This window comes from Grammomys surdaster, unplaced genomic scaffold (genome assembly GCF_004785775.1).
Source record: "Grammomys surdaster isolate TR1022 unplaced genomic scaffold, NIH_TR_1.0 66, whole genome shotgun sequence".
Lineage (NCBI taxonomy): Eukaryota > Metazoa > Chordata > Mammalia > Rodentia > Muridae > Grammomys > Grammomys surdaster.
This window is the reverse complement of record NW_021604568.1, coordinates 3,540,848-3,558,080: the sequence shown is the minus strand read 5'-3', so window position 1 is coordinate 3,558,080 and position 17,233 is coordinate 3,540,848. Positions and strand designations below refer to the sequence as shown.

The following is a 17,233-nucleotide window of genomic DNA, read 5'->3' as shown; positions in this document are numbered from 1 at the left end:
TCGGGATGCCTGACCCGGAAGTGTTTGTCCTTTAGGTAGAGGAGAAGCGGACCGCAGATCGCTGGGTCGTTCCGGCAGAGGCGCTGTACTGTCAGTATGCAACGGTTGCTCCTTCCGCCCCTGAAGGCCTTGATGGGGAGCCGCAATGCCGGGCTCCTGGTCTCTAGGGTGGCGTCCAGAACACAGGTACCCACTCAAGCTGGCTCCGATCACGGAAGCCGGGCTGGGATTAAAAAAAGCCAGGATAAAGTAAAGGGACCGCCCTGCAAGTCCTGATCTCTTTCACTTTTCCTTGTGTCCAGACACCTCCCTGAATGCGGATCCGGAAGTATTGCCCAGTGTTGTGTATTACTGGCCAATTTATTTAACTTTTAAGTTTTAATTTCCTTTTCTGTAGAATAGGAGAACTACTTATTACACAAGGTGTTTGGAAGGATTAAATTTTTAAATATACATCAAACCCTTAGCCCATGATAAAAGCTCAGTAATTTTTTTTTCACATTTGGTTTTTGCTAAAAGCCGCCAAGCAGTCAGGAACTCCTGTGCAACCCCACTCTACAGAGAAGGGAATTGAGATTCACTTTAAGTTGCTTGTCTAAGAAACCCAGTTAATTAGAAGTAGGAAACTGAACATACATATTTTTACACCTAGTGTTAGAATCAAGAGGACATGTATTCTCTTATCTGATAATCATTAGTAAAAGGTGAAAGATTATTATGATGTGAAGAGAAACCAGAGAATTCTAGATTATCGTTATGTTATGATACTGAAAAAATGCCCACATGGTGCCTGCCCTGAAGGAGTTAGTTCATTCAATTGTTAGTTCACGTAATAAATATGTATTAGGTCCTGCTATGTAAGAGACCAGTACTACAAACCAAGCGAGCAAGAGGAAGACTGACTAGAACCTGTCATGCAGAGCTCCCAGCTTAGTGGGACATAGGGACAGATCACCTGATACATGACAGTGTGTTAAGGGTTTCGGTAGGGGAGGTACTTTGTGCTGTGATAGTGACCTGTTCTAAGACCCAGGAAAGTTTGGAGAGTAACAATGCCAGCCCAGACCTCCAGTGCGTGTTATGTCAGGCATTGACAGAAGTGTGTGGGAGGGGATAGCACACTTAGAGACTAGGAACCCAGTAGGAAAGGATTTCAGTGGTCCAGATGAGAGGCAGTGATTAACCAGAGTGGTAGCTATGAAATGCATGCAGCCTTACCGGGTACTTTACTCCAGTTAAATTGAGACTAAGTGTTGGTAGCAGATTCTTTGGTTATAATTTTCTGTCTTGCTCCATAGTGTGGTGGCAGCTATGGCAGCAGGCGTCCTCTGAGGCCAGGGCAGTACAGCACCATCACTGAAGTGGCTTTGCAATCTGGAAAAGGGACAGTGGCCCTTCCTTCGAGGGCAGCCGAGCGGGCAGTGGGCCGATGGCTCCTGGTGTGCAGCGGAACAGTGGCTGGAGCAGTTATTCTTGGAGGAGTGACGAGGTGAGTCATTTACTCTTGCTGAATCAGCTTATCAGTAGGAAGAGGAAGCCTTGGACATTGTCTGCTTTAGCTCGCTCCAGTTACAGATGGGAAAACTGATAGCTTGCTCCGTCTTAGAATAGGTTGGCATTTTATCAGTAGGTGTTTCATTATCAGGACCAGTTCCAGTCTTAACTAGTAGCTAGGCATTGTTTCTATATATTTTTACCTTTACAGTATTCAGATTTATTTTAACTTTTCCCCCTGCAGTTTGTTTGCTTAAACACATAAGATCATACATACATCACAAGCACTTCATATGTCTCTTACATTGTCTTTATGTCTTTAAACAGAGACTTTATGGATTTAGGCTTTCCCTTCCCCCAACATCCTTTGTTTTTATGCATTTATTATAATTTTGTTACTATTGAGCAAAGTCAAGTCATTTGTCTCAAAGTAACCATGGACTGACTATCTGGTGATGGTTAACATATCCTTTGTCCTGTAAATGAGTAGTTGCTTATTAGGTTCAGATTGGGAATGAGGGGACAAGATACTCCCTAAGCGATGGAGCATCCATTCTGGGATCTGTTGGGGACTTCAGCTGTCTTGATTATTATTGCCTGAATCCATTATTTCATGAGAGTTCCAAATGGTAGTATTTTTATTGTCATTACCCCAGGAGACAGTCTTTATAGGAAAGGCAGAATACTCGATTCATTGTCTTCATTTACTAATTTCCAAAATAATGAATCTGTTCCCAAGACCCTACAAAGGTTACAAGTAAAAGATTTGGGTTTTAAAGTTCATATATTTAAATACATTAGGTAGATCCAGTCGACTGTGGTGGTTGTGTTGATAGTTTGCTTAAAATCTCCCAGCTTAGCTGGTGGGAATCCCTTGAAATTGGTTCCAGCACCTTTTGACAAGGCCCTTTGATAGCATCTTTGCTTTCTGGTATGATAAGGTTTTCCGGGCTTATCTTGTATGTTTCTTATGCCGGCCTTTAGTTTAAGAAACCTGATTCCTTTTGGTGAAGATAGTTTGTGTGTGCATGTGCATATGTGTCTGCACACATGTAGAGGTCAGAGGATGACGTCATTCCTGGGTGCCTCTCTCATTTATTATTTATTTGAGAGATAGGGCCTACTATTGACCTTGAACTTGTTGAATAGACCATTGAGTTCCAAGGATCTGTTTGTCTCTACCTGACTAGCCTGGGATTAGAAGTGTGTGCTATTGTGTCTGTCTTTTCTTTTTTTTAAACATAGGTTCTGCGGCTTGTGTCCAGGCAAGCCCTTTACTGGTTGAGCTGTGACTCCAGCCCCTGCTTTCTAATTTTAATGAAGTGTGTGTGTGTGTTTATCTTCATGTTCATTACACCCTTGTTTCATAGGCTGTTATGGGAAATTGCAACAAATTTAAATAATATTATCTTGAACGTATATTTCTGTAATAAGTCTCTTTTCCTGGTGTAGGGAAGGTTAGTTTTAGCTGGTATTATATAGAGCTCAACGGTTGAATGAATGCTGTTTATACATTTAATACATATTCATTTAATCTAACCATTGTTTTTGCCTATAAAGAGATGCTAGCGAGAGACTTAAGTGGGATCCAGTGATGGTGGCACAGGCCTGCGATCTCAGCACCAGGGAAGAAAGAGGCAGGCCTACCTCAGAGACTCTGTTTCGGAAAGAAAAAAAAAAAGTCAACAAACAATAGTTGGAAGGGGGCGGTTGAATAACAGAGTTGAGAGAATCAAATCAAAGTGTAAGGAATTAAGGGCTGGGGTTGTAGGGCCTGGTTTGTGGAAGAACCTGGATTCCACATCCAGCAACACAAACAGGGAAGGAAGAGGAAGGACTTCATACCCATGGGGTAAGTTCAGATCTACTTGTTACTGTCGACTAGTTATGAATAACCTGGAAACATAACACTCAAGAATTTATTTCTTATCCGAAGGTTGACGGAGTCTGGCCTCTCAATGGTAGACTGGCATTTAATAAAGGAGATGAAGCCACCCACAAGCCAGGAAGAATGGGAAGCAGAGTTCCAAAAGTACCAGCAATTTCCAGAGTTTAAAATGTAAGTGTTAGGGAAAAAACTGTTAAATATATTTGTTTATGTGTGATCAAGGTACATAAGTGCCTGTGTGTAGCAGCTCGGAGATATGGTTTCTGACTGAACCTGGAGCCAGGCTCACAGCTAGCAAGTCTCAGTGACCTTCTTGTCCCTCCTCTACAGCACTAGAGTGACAGGTACACACAGCCAGGTCCAGTGTTTTAGATAGGTGCTGGGGATTTGAACTCAAGTCTTCACACTTTTGCACTGAGCCCCCTCACACACTGACCCATCTCCAAAGCCCCTCAAGTAACTATAACTATCCACCTTAGTTAAGGTTACTATCGCTGTGATGAAACACCATGAACAAAGGCGACAGGAGAGGAAACGGTTCACTCCACTCACAGTTCCACATAACAGTTCATCAGAAGCAGGGAGGGCAGGAGCTCATGCAGAGTAGAACCTGGCGGCAGGAGCTCATGCAGAGGCCATGGAGGGTGCTTACTGCTCTAAAGGTGGGAGACCTGGGAGAGTGGAGCCTAAAAGCAAGGCAGTCTAAAGTCTCCTGCAATAGCCGACTTTATCCACAGCATCAGGGAGTTTATACGCTGAGGGGTCAGAGGAATCACATGAGTAAGGTGTTCAATCACAAGAGCAAGCCACATGTGGCAAAACAAGTTTCTCCATAGAGGAGTATGTATAACAAGAAGGAACCCACTCCTATCCACTATGCCTGGGAGGAGCATGAAAACACATACCAGAAAAATCCTGTGTTTTGAAGAAGCTGAGGTCACAAGACTCTTGTCTTGTTTTCTTGGATTTTTTCCAGAAGTACTCAGATTTCTTACAGGACTCCATTTTTGGACTGTGTCCCATCACAGGGGCATTGTTTACTGGCTTGCTTCCTGTGGCTTGTTCAGCCTGCCCTCTTTCAGAACCCAGGACCATCACCCCAGGGATGCCCCTACCTCAACGGGCTAGGCCCTCCTATGTCAATTGCTAATTTAAAAAATGTTGTACAGGCTTGCCTACAACCCTCTGGAGGCATTTTCTCATTGGGATGTGCTCCTCTTAGGTGACTCTAGCCTGTGTCAAGTTGACTTAAAACTAGCCAGCACATGTCCTAGTCAAGTTTTTGTTTCTTTAAATCCTTTACAGTGATTAGATTTATTTCTTGATTTTTGGCTCACTGAAGTATAGTGAGCTGCCTGCTCTAAGCCTTTTAAGGCCCAAGTCATGTTACAGTTCCTAGAAGAACAAGAAGGCGGAGCTAACAAGCTGCAAGATTGAGAATGTTTCTGCATTCTATAGGGAACTGAAAATCAGATGGAGGAGGTGAGGAGATGGCTTAGCAGTAAAGTGCTTGCTGCATAACCATGATGACCTAAATTCAACCTCAGAACCGATGTAACAAGCCAAATGCCATGGTGGATATGTATTTCCCAGCACTATTGGGAGGTGGAGGCAGGGGAATCAGCCAGAAATTCAGGGCCAGCCCAGCCTGATGTGTATAGTGCAGTGGTGGGTGTAAGGAAGACCCTAGTCAGACACCAGGTAGGAGGTGAGAACTGATTCCCCAAGGTTGTCTCTGACCTGCACACACGCTGCAGCACTTATGTGTCCATGCACACAAAGTAAGTACAGAATCCAACAGTTCCCTCTTTCTTCCTTTCTGACTCCCATCTCACCTAGCCTGAATCATGACATGACGCTGGCGGAATTCAAGTTTATCTGGTACATGGAATACTCACACCGGATGTGGGGTCGCGCTGTAGGCCTTGCGTACATCCTGCCTGCTGCCTACTTTTGGAGAAAGGGTTGGCTCAACCATGGCATGAAAGGACGTGTCCTTGCCCTCTGTGGCTTAGTCTGTTTCCAGGTAAGATTTATTCAAGATTGGGAAACCAGAGATACTCCAATGAGTCGGCACTGTTTAAGGAAGTCATCCTTGACGGGCTACAGTAGAGTAGGTAAGAGTGAGCACTTTAGAGCCAGAGGCTTGGCCTTAGGCCATCTGACTTCTGTCATACATGATTGCCCTACTGTACGTAGATGGAGAAGTTAGGCCCGCTTCTTCTTCCCGGCCCCATGCTCCCAGAAATAAGACTCAGACTCAAAATATATTTACAAATACCTTGGCCATATAGTTAGGCTTTTCTCTTATTAGATCATAACTTAAATTATCCCATTTATTTTAATCTACATTCTGCCCTGTGGCTGGTGACCTGTGCTCGGGTACCATGGGTCTGTCTAGTGACCTCTTCCCTGAGTTCTTTCTGCCTCCCAGATGTCCCACCTTCTAGTCTCCCCTTCCCTATAGGCCATAGGTGTTTTAATTGACAGGTGATGCATCCGTACAATGTACAAGATATTCTCTCTACAGGTGGAGATAGTAATAGTGCCACTTGGGAATATAGATGTTAAGTGAGGTAATATCTATCAAGCTCTTTAGTTGGATGTCTAAAATGAGAAAGTTGTCGATAAGAGCATTGTCCGTGGTCCTCTTCCTGTATTCTCTTTCGTTTTCTAACTTGTCTACTGACTACGAAAGAGTGATCCCTACTGGAGAGTGGCTATGGAAAGCCACTCTTCTCCACCCCTTTCCACCCTTTCCACCTGAGCACTAGATAGGAAAGAAGAGAGGACAGACAGGAAGGGGCCACATGATCATTAGACTACTTCCTGCTGAGGAGGAGCATCAAGTTCCTTGAGGCAACTTTGATCTTGGCCTTCAGGATATCTAGTTTCTTCTTGTTGTTTCTTCTTTGCATATGACTATGTAACAAACCTTGACCAACAGCAACCAACAGCCACCCTGCCTCTCACACCCTCTGAAAAGTCCCCACAACTCCAAATGTCACACAATCACAAACTGTCTGCTGCTGGCAAAACCACACCCCTGCTAGAGCAGGACGCAAATCCTAGTCAGCTGCTGTGGACAATCTGAAGCAACCCCGTATCCCACACCTACCATTAAAACAAAAGCATAATATTTCTGTGTGTGTTTTTTTGTTTTGTTTTTTGTTTTTTGGTTTTTTGGTTTTTGTTTTTGTTTTTTGTTTTTTTTGTTTTTGGTTTTTCGAGACAGGGTTTCTCTTTATAGCCCGGGCTGTCCTGGAACTCACTCTGTAGACCAGGCTGGCCTCGAACTCAGAAATCCGCCTGCCTCTGCCTCCCAAGTGTTGGGATTAAAGGCGTGCACCACCACCGCCTGGCTTCTGTGTTTTTTAAAGAAATCAAAATTCCAAAATTGTCACTGTAGAAAACTCCAGAAGAACAGTTTACGGGATGAAGGCTGGGTACAGATGTAACTGATGTTCAAGTATACATGGTATTTAAAAGCATGTAAGCTGGACTTTTGTTAAGGAAAAGAGCTTTGCAAGATTCCCACAGGCAAAGCTAAGAGCCAAGAAAAGGAACTAGAGAAGACACCTGCAAGTATTTGTGTCAAAATGTAAAGGTCCTGATGGTGTCACAGCATCAAAGAGACATCAGCATCTGACCTGGAGGAGATGTGGCGGCTAATTTAACTCAAGTCACATTAGGGAGATGAGCTAGCTAAAACGAGATTAACAAGTTGGAGAGATTCATGGTTAAGCACTAACTGTTCTTGCAGAGGACCAAGGTTCAACTCCAGGCGCCCACAATGTAGCTCTCAACTGTCTATAACTACTCTTCTAAGGGACCCGATGCCCTCACGCAGACATACATGCAGGCAAAACACCAAAGTACAGAAAATATAAATAAATTATTTTTAAAAAGAAATTAATGAGGCAATAGAAACTGCAGAAAAGAATTAGACATTAATAAAAGTTATAGTAACTTTTATTATATTTTAGTGACTAAGCAAAATTAGAATAAAATGTAAGTTTCATTTTATAGTTAAATGCTAAAAATGAAGGTAGAAATTAGAATAAAGCTGTCATGGTTGTGTTAGGTTAGAGAATTTGCACGGTATATGGCTTTATTTTCCCGTGGCCCTGCAAATGAGAGGTAGTTATGATAGCTAGCCAGGCTAATCTTGAAAGGGGAAGGAAATGTCCACAAAGGATTACCTGAAGAAGTAAAAGAAACTCACCCCTTTGACCTGGTCATGTGGGGTTGAGTGTGTGTTACGATTGTGTCTTATCTTAGAAGATTAGAATTGATGTAGTTCGGTTATTTGCTAGTTAAAGCAGAGAATCATGAAGTATGATTCATTCTGTGAGCTTTCTAAGCGAAATCATGCATTTTGTTGAGGAGGGATGGGATTCTGTTGTCGTTTGGCTGGTTGGTTTGGTTTAGATTTATGAGACAGTGTCATGTAGCCATATCTGACCTCCAACTTGCTGTGCAGCCAAGTGTGACCTCAAGTTGCTGATCCTGCTGCCCCTGCTTCCCGAGGGCTGGGATTACAAGCCTGTGCCACATCTGGCCTAAGCATGTGCTTTCCTTACTGATCTTCCCTCTTCCTCTCCCTCCCTCCCTCTCTCCCTCCCTCCTCCCCTCCCTTCCTCCTTCCTAAGAGCTGAAGTCTTTTGACTGTGAGTTCGTAAATACAGTTTAGTTTTCATAGAATAAACTATTGTGTTTCATTGGATTACATGTTAAATTGTGTAGTGTATTTGTACAGTTTTGGGGGCAGATAAACATCTGTATGATCTTAGATACATGAACTGTCTTCAGCAAAATCTAAGTCTTTAAACAGTGATCAAGCACTGTACTGTGAATACAGAGTTGCCAACAGGTCACAGATCCTGAACACAGGGTGTATAGGAGAGTGTAGAAAACGGGTCGGTAGGGCATTCTTCTGATACTGTAGTTTCTCACTAGAACCTGACATGTCAAACCTTGTTTGGTTTGCCTCTTTCTGCTTGACTTCTAGGGTCTGTTGGGTTGGTATATGGTGAAAAGTGGATTAGAAGAAAAACCGGAGTCCTATGATATCCCTCGGGTCAGTCAGTACCGCCTCGCAGCCCACCTGGGGTCAGCACTGCTTCTCTACTGTGCCAGCCTTTGGACCTCCCTGTCACTGCTTCTGCCTCAGCACAAGGTAAACATCAGTCCATGGGGTCGCTACAGCTGCCTGGTGCTGACATAGCAGGGAAATGGAAAATCTGGTTCTGATGAAAAGTTAGCAAGTCAAAACCAGATTCCCGTTGATGCCTGTTGCTTTCACTTTGGCTGTTACAAAGAGTGTATCCGTGAGATTCTGATTTCAGTTCTTTGGGAGATATATGTATGTGCACGCACACACACACACACACACACAGGAAAGTTGGTTGATACTATAACACACACACACACACACGAAAGCTGCTTGATATTACAGAGGCTGAATACCTTGTCATCATTATCTAAGGAGGAATGTAAAAGCACTGATTGTAGGAACAAGGCCAGGGGCTGACAGTAAGTCATAGCCCAACCACTTTAGCCCTGGCTCCCAGAATGGATAGTGAACAGCAAAACAGTGGCGACTAGATCAAGAGCTGTGTTTGAACTTTTGCTGGTGAAAACCAGCCCCATTGTGTGGTATTAAATGGGGACATAGCATTCAGTCTAACACTGTATTAAGCCATAGTGTTTTGTGTTTTAAAAGCACTTTTCTATATGGTGGTTTTTCTTCAGGAAAATGTCAGTTTTTATGTTTTATGCTTTGACTCTAAAGCAAGTTACATTTTTTTTTTGAGGCTTTCATTTATAAGAGAAATCTCAAGTTACCACAGTCATTTAGGACACTATTATCATTCTTTTTTTTTTACATTTTTTCACTTTTTTCTTATGTTTACAAATAGTGATGGTGGCTGGGCCAGGCTCAACAAGCCTGAAACCGTGAGTTCAGTCCTCTGACCCCACGTAAAGATGGGTGAGGAGAGCAAGAGACTCCACCGAACTGTACATACTGATCACTGAAAATGTTTAACCTTAGACGGGCAGTGGTGGCACACGCCTTTAATCCCAGCTCTTGAGAGGCAGAGGCAGGCAGATTTCTGAGTTCGAGGCCAGCCTGGTCTACAGAGTGAGTTCCAGGCCAGCCAGGGCTACACAGAGAAACCCTGTCTCGAAAAACAAAAAAAAAAAAAACACAAACAAACAAAAAAAGAAAATGTTTAATCTTAAAAGTAATAATTAAGTAAATATTAAATCATGAGTCAACCTGAATAAGCTTGTTCATGGAGACAATCCTGACCTACCATCAGATTTTTCAGTAGAATCGTCTAAAGGTGTTTAGAGTTAGGGGCTTGAGTCCCAGTAAGGACTGGAGATGTTCAAAAGAGAGCCAAATATTGAAACACTTTCATAGTAAATACTTTTCATCTGAAAAATTCTTCTTCTTCTGACTTCCAAGGGAAATTTATGAAATAAACTGCCTGTACCTATAGCTGTTTCCTGACAAAGTATCTGTTCTTTACAGCCCCTGTGCGCTTCTCATCCCTTCCTAAGTACTAGATATATGTTGGGACAATGTCTGCTGAGAGTCTTTAGCCTGTTAGAACAGTGTCTATTGGGAGTACTTATCCTATGTTGGAACAGTGCCTCCTGGGAGTACTTACCCTTTCAACAGACAGAGACCATCTGACCATGAATTGTCTGGGTTTGGATTTGGAGATCTTGCGCCTCCATAATTCCTACCAAACAGCTTACCTGATCATCCTTTTCAGTTACCAGAAACCCGACAGCTCCTGTGGTTGAGACGTTTTGCTGGTGGAACAGCAGGCCTGGTGTTCCTCACGGCTCTCTCAGGTAGGGCTCAGCCCAGCATACACAGAGCATCTCCATCCAGTCTGAAGTGGCGTTTGTTGCCTGATGCTCTGTTCTTCCTGCTGCCTCTTCATCCTTTCCCGTCACACCCGGCTCCTTCACACCCAGCATCTGTTGTGTTTCCTGCTCCTCTGTCCACTCAGTTGAACAGAACTATTGAGCATTTACTTAAGTCCACACTGCATAAGTTCACATCAATTTCTAGCTTTAACTGGGAACTGCAAGCTGTGTATAAGACAGAGACAGTGACTGTAAATCCTGTACATAACGTGCTTAGAACAGTGCCTGGCATGTAGCAAAAGCCGTGTTAGTTGTATAATGTAAGCATTTTATTACACATTACACCAGAATAGGTCAGAATGGCTGTCCTCAGTGATGAGCATAGGTGACAAGGTCATTGCAGCTCAGATGTAGGCCTTTCCTCCTAAGAGTTTTAAAATTTTTTTATTATGTGTACATGTGTGTCAGTGCACGTGAGTGTATGCCACATGTGTGCAGGTATACACAAAGACCGGAAGAGGGCATTGCATTCCCTCGTAGTGGAGTTACATATGGTTGGGAGCCATCCAACATGGGTGCTGGGAAGGGAACTCAGGTCCTCTGGAAGAGCAGCCACCGCCGAGCCATTGTTCCAGCCCTAGGCTCCTCTTCCTTAGAGTGTGTGCTCACCTCTGACTTTCTCATCTTGGAATGCGTTATCTAGTATAGGACTCAGGACTTACTTCTAGTAAGGAAGCCCTATGTGGCTAACTTACATTCAGGTTAAAGGACACAGCTTCCATTCAGTTACATTACCCGCTCTGAGTACTCAACAGGGGCAGGTGGCTCCTGGCCGATGTTTGCAGGAAACACAGAACACTTCAATTATCACAGAAAGTTCTATTGGATAGTTCTTCTCAGCCGTGAAAATGACATTACTTCAAACCAGCCTACCCTACCCCAACTCTCTGCCCTTCACTTCTTTTCTATATAATGTGAGTTTGAATTTTGATGTTTATGTTTACAAAATGATTCAATTTCTTTGACTTTGATGATAATAATGATCTATCATCTGTTCATTCAGACCTGCCTTCTTTTTGTGCTTAGACAGGGTTTAGTTTATAAGTTTGTGATTTTTTTTTTTTTACTTTCTTTCCTCCTTCAACAAATATTTATCGAATCCTTGGGAAGAAAGACAGATAATGCACAACAAAACACGTCAGTAACATTCAGTTCATGAAGAAACTGAAGCAGGATGAAGGGAGAGGAATGGAGCGGAAAGGAAGGGAAGGGTTCATGTCACATCAGGAGACCCTCTCACGCTGCTGTGTGAGCAGGGACCAAGGGAGTAAATCCTCCAGTTCCTAGAAAGACCAGCAGTAGTTAGGGACAGGAAGGACACAGAGTCAAAATAAACAAAAAAATGTCCAGAGCTCTGGTCTCTAGCACAGACACACTGGAGTCTCGGGGTTGGAGCAGAGGATTCAGGGTGCTGCTGAGTTCCTGTAGAGATTGTGATGTATGTTCTCACTGAGTAGCCCCACTTGCCTGTTTCTCTATTATACTCTAAATCATTCCTCTGTCTAGCTCTAGGTAGGAGATTTTTCTGTGTTCAGAGCTAATACTTGGTCTTCATTTTAATAACTCCTGTGTATCTTGGCACACAGGGGCTTTTGTGGCAGGGCTGGACGCTGGGCTTGTTTACAACTCCTTCCCCAAAATGGGAGAATCTTGGATCCCAGAGGACCTCCTGACCTTCTCTCCCGTCCTGAAGAATGTTTTTGAGAATCCTACCATGGTTCAGTTTGATCACCGGCTTCTGGTAAGTGTGCTGCTTTGTACTGCTGGGCATAGGGACTCCACACCAAGTACTGGGAGTGCTAGCGAGGCACTGATGGCCTCAGTGGCAGGGCAGTAACTGCTTGTTCTTTTAGAAGCAATTCTAGGAGCAGTTGTCTGGTCGGACATTTTTGTCGTCATTACACCCAAATTCTAGCTTCAAATCAGATAGGCCAAAAGTACTAACCCCCCTCAATCCTGAGTGTGTCTGAGTGCCATTCCAGCAGGGACGTGGTGGGTCAGAGAACAGACTACAGGACACAGCTATGAAAGAGCCCCAAAGGTGCTTCATGAATACTTCTCCATTTATTTCAGTTGATAGGTACTGATTTGGTGGGAGACGTACTAAGAGCATGATACACTGTACCCAGGAGACCCCCGTGAAACAGTAGTGGGGTCAAAGACGGCAGGGTAGGGTCACAGGGCACAAGGCATAAGTGGGAGACCTTGATCACTGGTGGATGCGAGAGAAGCTTTAACAGAACAAGAAGTCACATGTAAGGAGAGAGCAAAGGCGACCCCAGGGTCTCTCCTGCAGTGTTCTTAGAACACCATCAGCAGAAGTGGGACCGCTAGAGTGAGTGTTAAGCTAGGGGCAGGATGCCATCAGATGGAGGCATGCCCGGTGTGAGACGGTAGACAGGGAGATGCAGAGAGGACCATATCCTTGGGGTAGGGCAGACATTCAAAGTCGTCTCAGTCCCCACCCCACACAGTATTTTAGCATAAGTAAGCTGTGAATGGGTCTGCCCCATAGCTCCTTCTGAAACATGAAATATGATAGAAAACATTCTCTCTGGCATAGATGCCAACATGTGGAAATCCTAGCTGCATGATGACAGCCTTTCTCTCTTGCAGGGAATCACGTCAGTCACTGCCATTACAGTGCTGTATTTCCTGTCCCGGAGAATCCCCCTTCCTCGAAGAACCAAGATGGCAGCAGTGACTCTGCTAGCTTTGGCATATGCACAGGTACACAGCCCTTCTTGGTGTGATGGCATCCCCAAACAAAGCTCATGTTAATAGTGGATTAATAATGGTATCAAGGGTGGCAATACACTGTTGTCACAAGAGGAGTGACAGATGGCTAATAAACACAACAGCCTTTTCTATTAGAGAGGAGCAACTGAAAATAATAAACCCCGCTTTGTGCTTGTCGCTCTCTGCAGAGCCGGAGCTTGGGTGTGGGGAGTAGGCAGAGATGGTGTATTAGCGTGGGTCTATTCTTCAGAGGGCAATTAGACAATATAATATAGATTATATATAAGATATATAATAGATAAAGCTTTAGTTCCCAAAACTGACATTTTTGCCTGCCTTAGAAAAACTAACACACTAATAGCTTTGAGTAAGGAAACTCAGAATTGTGATGGTTAAACTGGAAACAAACTAAAATCGCCACCATCTGTATCTGCCGTGGGATATGGCACAGTGGTTTAAGAAAAGGCAAGGGACAGGACAGTGTTTTTTTTTTTTAAAGATTTATTTATTTATTTTATGTACGTGAATACACTGTAGCTGTTTTCAGACACAAAACAGAAGAGGGCATCAGATCCCATTACAGATGGTTGTGAGCCACCATGTGGTTGCTGGGAATTGAATTCAGGACCTCTGGAAGAGCAGCCAGTGCTCTTAACCTCTGAGCCATCTTTCCAGCTCAGAACAATGTATTTTTAACAGCACAAAACTATATGTATCTCTATATTCCAGTACTTGGAAGGGAGAGGCAGGTGAGTTTAAGACTACTCAGGTCTACATAGTGAGTTCAAGGCCAGCCAGGGCTACACAGTGAAACTCTGCCTCAAACAAACAACAAACAGAAAGCTGTGTCTCTCAATAACCACATCCATGAAAAACGAGGCATATGGAATGACAGCAGTGACAACCAGTGGGGACAGGAAGCAGGCAGGAGCTGGCTGTGGAAGCTCCTGATCATAGCACTCTGGAGACGGATAACCGGACTGCAGGCACTGTGACCAACTGTGTCATGGACTTCTTCATTTTACGGACGCTGGCTTCTGACAACGTGTGTTTGTAATGTCTGAGAGACAGCATGGAGGTCTGCGCAGTCACTTTCAGGATTACTGCTTCTCTTCTTTCTTCTCCCACAGGTGGCCTTGGGCATTAGCACTCTGCTTCTGTATGTTCCAACTCCGCTGGCTGCCACACACCAGTCATGCTCCTTGGCTCTGCTCAGTGGTGCCCTTTGGCTCATGAATGAACTCCGAAGAGTCCCAAAATAATCCTCAGAGGATCATTTCCTAGGACTGGAACTGCCTTGGGAATTCATCACCAAACACAAGAACTTAGCCTTTTCTAGGACGGTGGTATTGACATGCCACATGGTTTCCAAACTGGTCAAGCCATTCAAAAGACTTGGGTGGAGATGGGCACTGGGTCAAGAATATCACTAAGGTATGCTTATACCAGAGGTTTCCTTAAGACTGTTGCAGAAACAAGCACCTTGTTTCTGCATTTGCTGCTCCATAGGCAGTCTGACGTCTTAGTTCGTGGTTTCTATGTGCTGCAGACTCCTGTCCACTAGTCAGGCTGGTGGTGACAGTGACAGACTCAAGAACCCGTGCCCCTGTAAAGTTACTCGACCAATTGACTGGCAACTGAATGTTGGTTTGTTACAAAGGTTTAGGGTTGTCATATTTTCTGGTTTTTATAAGCAGCTAACTAGCTAGATTTTTGAAGTGAACATTCTCTTTTATGTATAGTTGTGTGTTTGTGTTATATATGCCGTGTGTATGGAGGTGCCCAGGGAGGCCAGGGAAGGTGCTGGATCCCTAGAGCTGGAGTGACAGATGATTTTAATATGCCTGATAAGGGTGCTAGTAACCAAACCCAGGTCCTCTGGAAGATCAGCCGGCACCTTTAACAGCTGAGCCATCTCTCCAGCCCCGGAGTGAATATTATTAAAATTAAATGTTGACTATTTCAATGGTTAAAAAATATATGGAGGCTTAACATGTCTGACCTGAGGTTGCACATTTACAGTTTCTGAACAAGATGATCAGGTTTTTTGAGTTTTTTTTTTTAACTCTAATAATTATTCTGTGAGTTTCAGTGTATCCTAAAGGGTACTGTTCTTAGCTATTCTTAGCAAAAACAGACACATATGTTTTACTCTCCGAGTCCCAGGCCCTGGTGGGCTTGTGTTATTGCACAAAGGAAGTTCCCTCAACCTCAGAACTCACGACCCATCCTCCACCTACGAGATCACAAGGCCTTGGAACAGGACTGGTCTGGTTTTAAGTTGCACCAGCTTGTTCCCCTTCCCACCAAATCTCTACCTCACCATCCCTGCCGCATTTAGCCTGTTGGGCCCATCTGTACATCAGCAGGGTAGAATTTCCTCTAGACAGAATCCATTTAAGAAGGGGCCAGGGCAGCCTGCACACCGTCTGTTTATCTCCAATCCAGTCTTTGGTTAGAAGCAGACAGCAGAGGGCAGGAGGGTCCAGCCAAAGAGAGCACGGAACCGGAACTGTTTTATAGTCACCCCAAGCACATGGCAACCTGGGTTGGCTCAAGTCTCAGATACTCTGTTGCATTTCTTTTTTTTTTTTTTTTTCTACAGTTAAGCATATTGGGAACAGATCCAGTATTTAGCTGTTTAACTGCTTTATGGTTTCTATGTGATCCTGGTGAACAAAGATCATCTTAACTATTTTTGATTCTGTATAATTCACTATCACCATATATGAATATATATAAATATAAATATATATTATATATCTGAATGAAGAAAGCATGAATTGGTAGAAAATATACAATTATTGATTTATGTCCCAAATGTCTCTTTCAGAAAAAGCCATTGCACACTTAAAGGATTAATTTCCTTTAATGTTTTCAACAGTTTGTCCACAGTTCTGTCAATTGTTCTTAAATTATAAAGGTAATTAAAACATGTATTTCAGTCAGCTAACCCAGGATTTTTTTTCTTTTACCAGCCCCACAGGATGGATTGGCCTTAACTCTTACGACATCATGTAGTCTTTTTAAGAACCGGCTTGTTACTGTGTGTGCATGTAGATGGCAGGGGGTGTGCACTGTACATGCGAGTGCATGCAGAGATTGGGGACAACTCCTGTGAGTTGGTTTTCTCCTCTCTTTGTGTGGCCATTGCTTGCTGTTTACCCACTGAGCTGTCTCAGTAGCGCGGGCTTGTTCTTTAACCTACATAGAGATCCGCGTCTCCTGTGACAGGGTCAGGACTGCCAAAAGTGAAGCTGGTTGCAAAGCCCAGCTGATCGTCAGTTTGGAATAGCAGTTTTCCTGCAGCCCTCCTGGTCTGGGGGTGACTGGTACGTTATATACGGGCATATGCCACATAGGGGTGACTGTCGCCACTCCAACACTCCGCACATTTTCTAGAACTCCATGTTTATCAGAATATTAATTATTCCATGAAAATGTAAGAATTCCACAAAATTCTTTTTTCTACTACCTGGCTGACAAAATTCTTAAGCATGTAAAGAGTGCCTCGGCCACCCGAAGCAGGACGGCGCTGCAGCCTTTGTCTTTAAGGCCATGGGTCACAGTGGAAGAAACCATAGCCACTGGAGAGACCATGCTAAATGGTGGAGATCCTGGAGGAGATGTGGAGTATGCTTTACAGCTCCCACCACATGGACGCTGCGAACGGAGAACTCGGGGCAGAAATCTGAGCAGCTGGAGTGCTAATAAGGGGCGGATCCTTTACTACCAGAGGAGCCAGACTCAGGGCTGTGCTCCATGATTGGCTGGACTCACCAGTTGCCACTGTGTGGCAGCTCAGATTTAGAATGTCCTCCAAGGGCCCATGTGTCAAAGGCTTAGTCCTCATGGTGACACTGTTGAGAATGGTGGGACCCTTGCAGCCATAGCTTCCTAGAAGGTCTCTGAATCACTGGAGGACAAGTGAGACTCCCCAATCCATCCTTTTGTGCATCCTGGCCATGAGCTAAGTATCCGCCTTGCTACACATGCCTGCTGCAGCATACACGTCACTGAAGGCTCAAAGCAAAGGGGCACTTGACTACTACGCCTAAAGCTGTGAACCCTTTCTCTTTATAAATGCTCTTGGGTGTTTGGTTACATTAATAGGCCAGCAGGCTGGGGGTAGGGGTGGGAGTCAGGGGTCTATTAGCCGTTGTC

At 44.1% G+C, this 17,233-nt stretch overlaps 1 protein-coding gene across 2 annotated transcripts; it reads left to right on the top strand.

Moving 5' to 3' along the window:
- The first annotated feature begins 47 nt into the window (after nt 1-47).
- LOC114627456 (cytochrome c oxidase assembly protein COX15 homolog) lies at nt 48-16,142 on the top strand. Of its 2 annotated transcripts, XR_003712367.1 has the most exons (10): nt 48-186; nt 1,299-1,489; nt 3,431-3,553; nt 5,222-5,408; nt 8,394-8,561; nt 10,171-10,252; nt 11,917-12,071; nt 12,947-13,060; nt 14,200-14,503; nt 16,048-16,142. XR_003712367.1 is itself a non-coding variant. In XM_028775291.1 (9 exons), exons 1-9 carry the CDS (start codon nt 97-99, stop codon nt 14,329-14,331), a joined length of 1,242 nt encoding a protein of 413 aa, XP_028631124.1. In that variant the 5' UTR covers nt 48-96; the 3' UTR covers nt 14,332-16,022. The 2 variants fall into 2 exon arrangements, 1 of the variants encoding a protein (XP_028631124.1); XM_028775291.1 differs by lacking the exon at nt 16,048-16,142 and having other exon boundaries at nt 14,200-16,022.
- The last annotated feature ends 1,091 nt before the right edge of the window (nt 16,143-17,233 follow it).

Bases quoted from the DNA above. Each gene is read 5' to 3' on its own strand.
- LOC114627456 (XM_028775291.1), top strand. From the start codon at position 97: ATGCAACGGTTGCTCCTTCCGCCCCTGAAGGCCTTGATGGGGAGCCGC. The intron at 8,562-10,170 runs GTAAACATCAGT...CATCCTTTTCAG, and splicing joins TGCTTCTGCCTCAGCACAAG to TTACCAGAAACCCGACAGCT. The intron at 10,253-11,916 runs GTAGGGCTCAGC...CTTGGCACACAG, and splicing joins GTTCCTCACGGCTCTCTCAG to GGGCTTTTGTGGCAGGGCTG.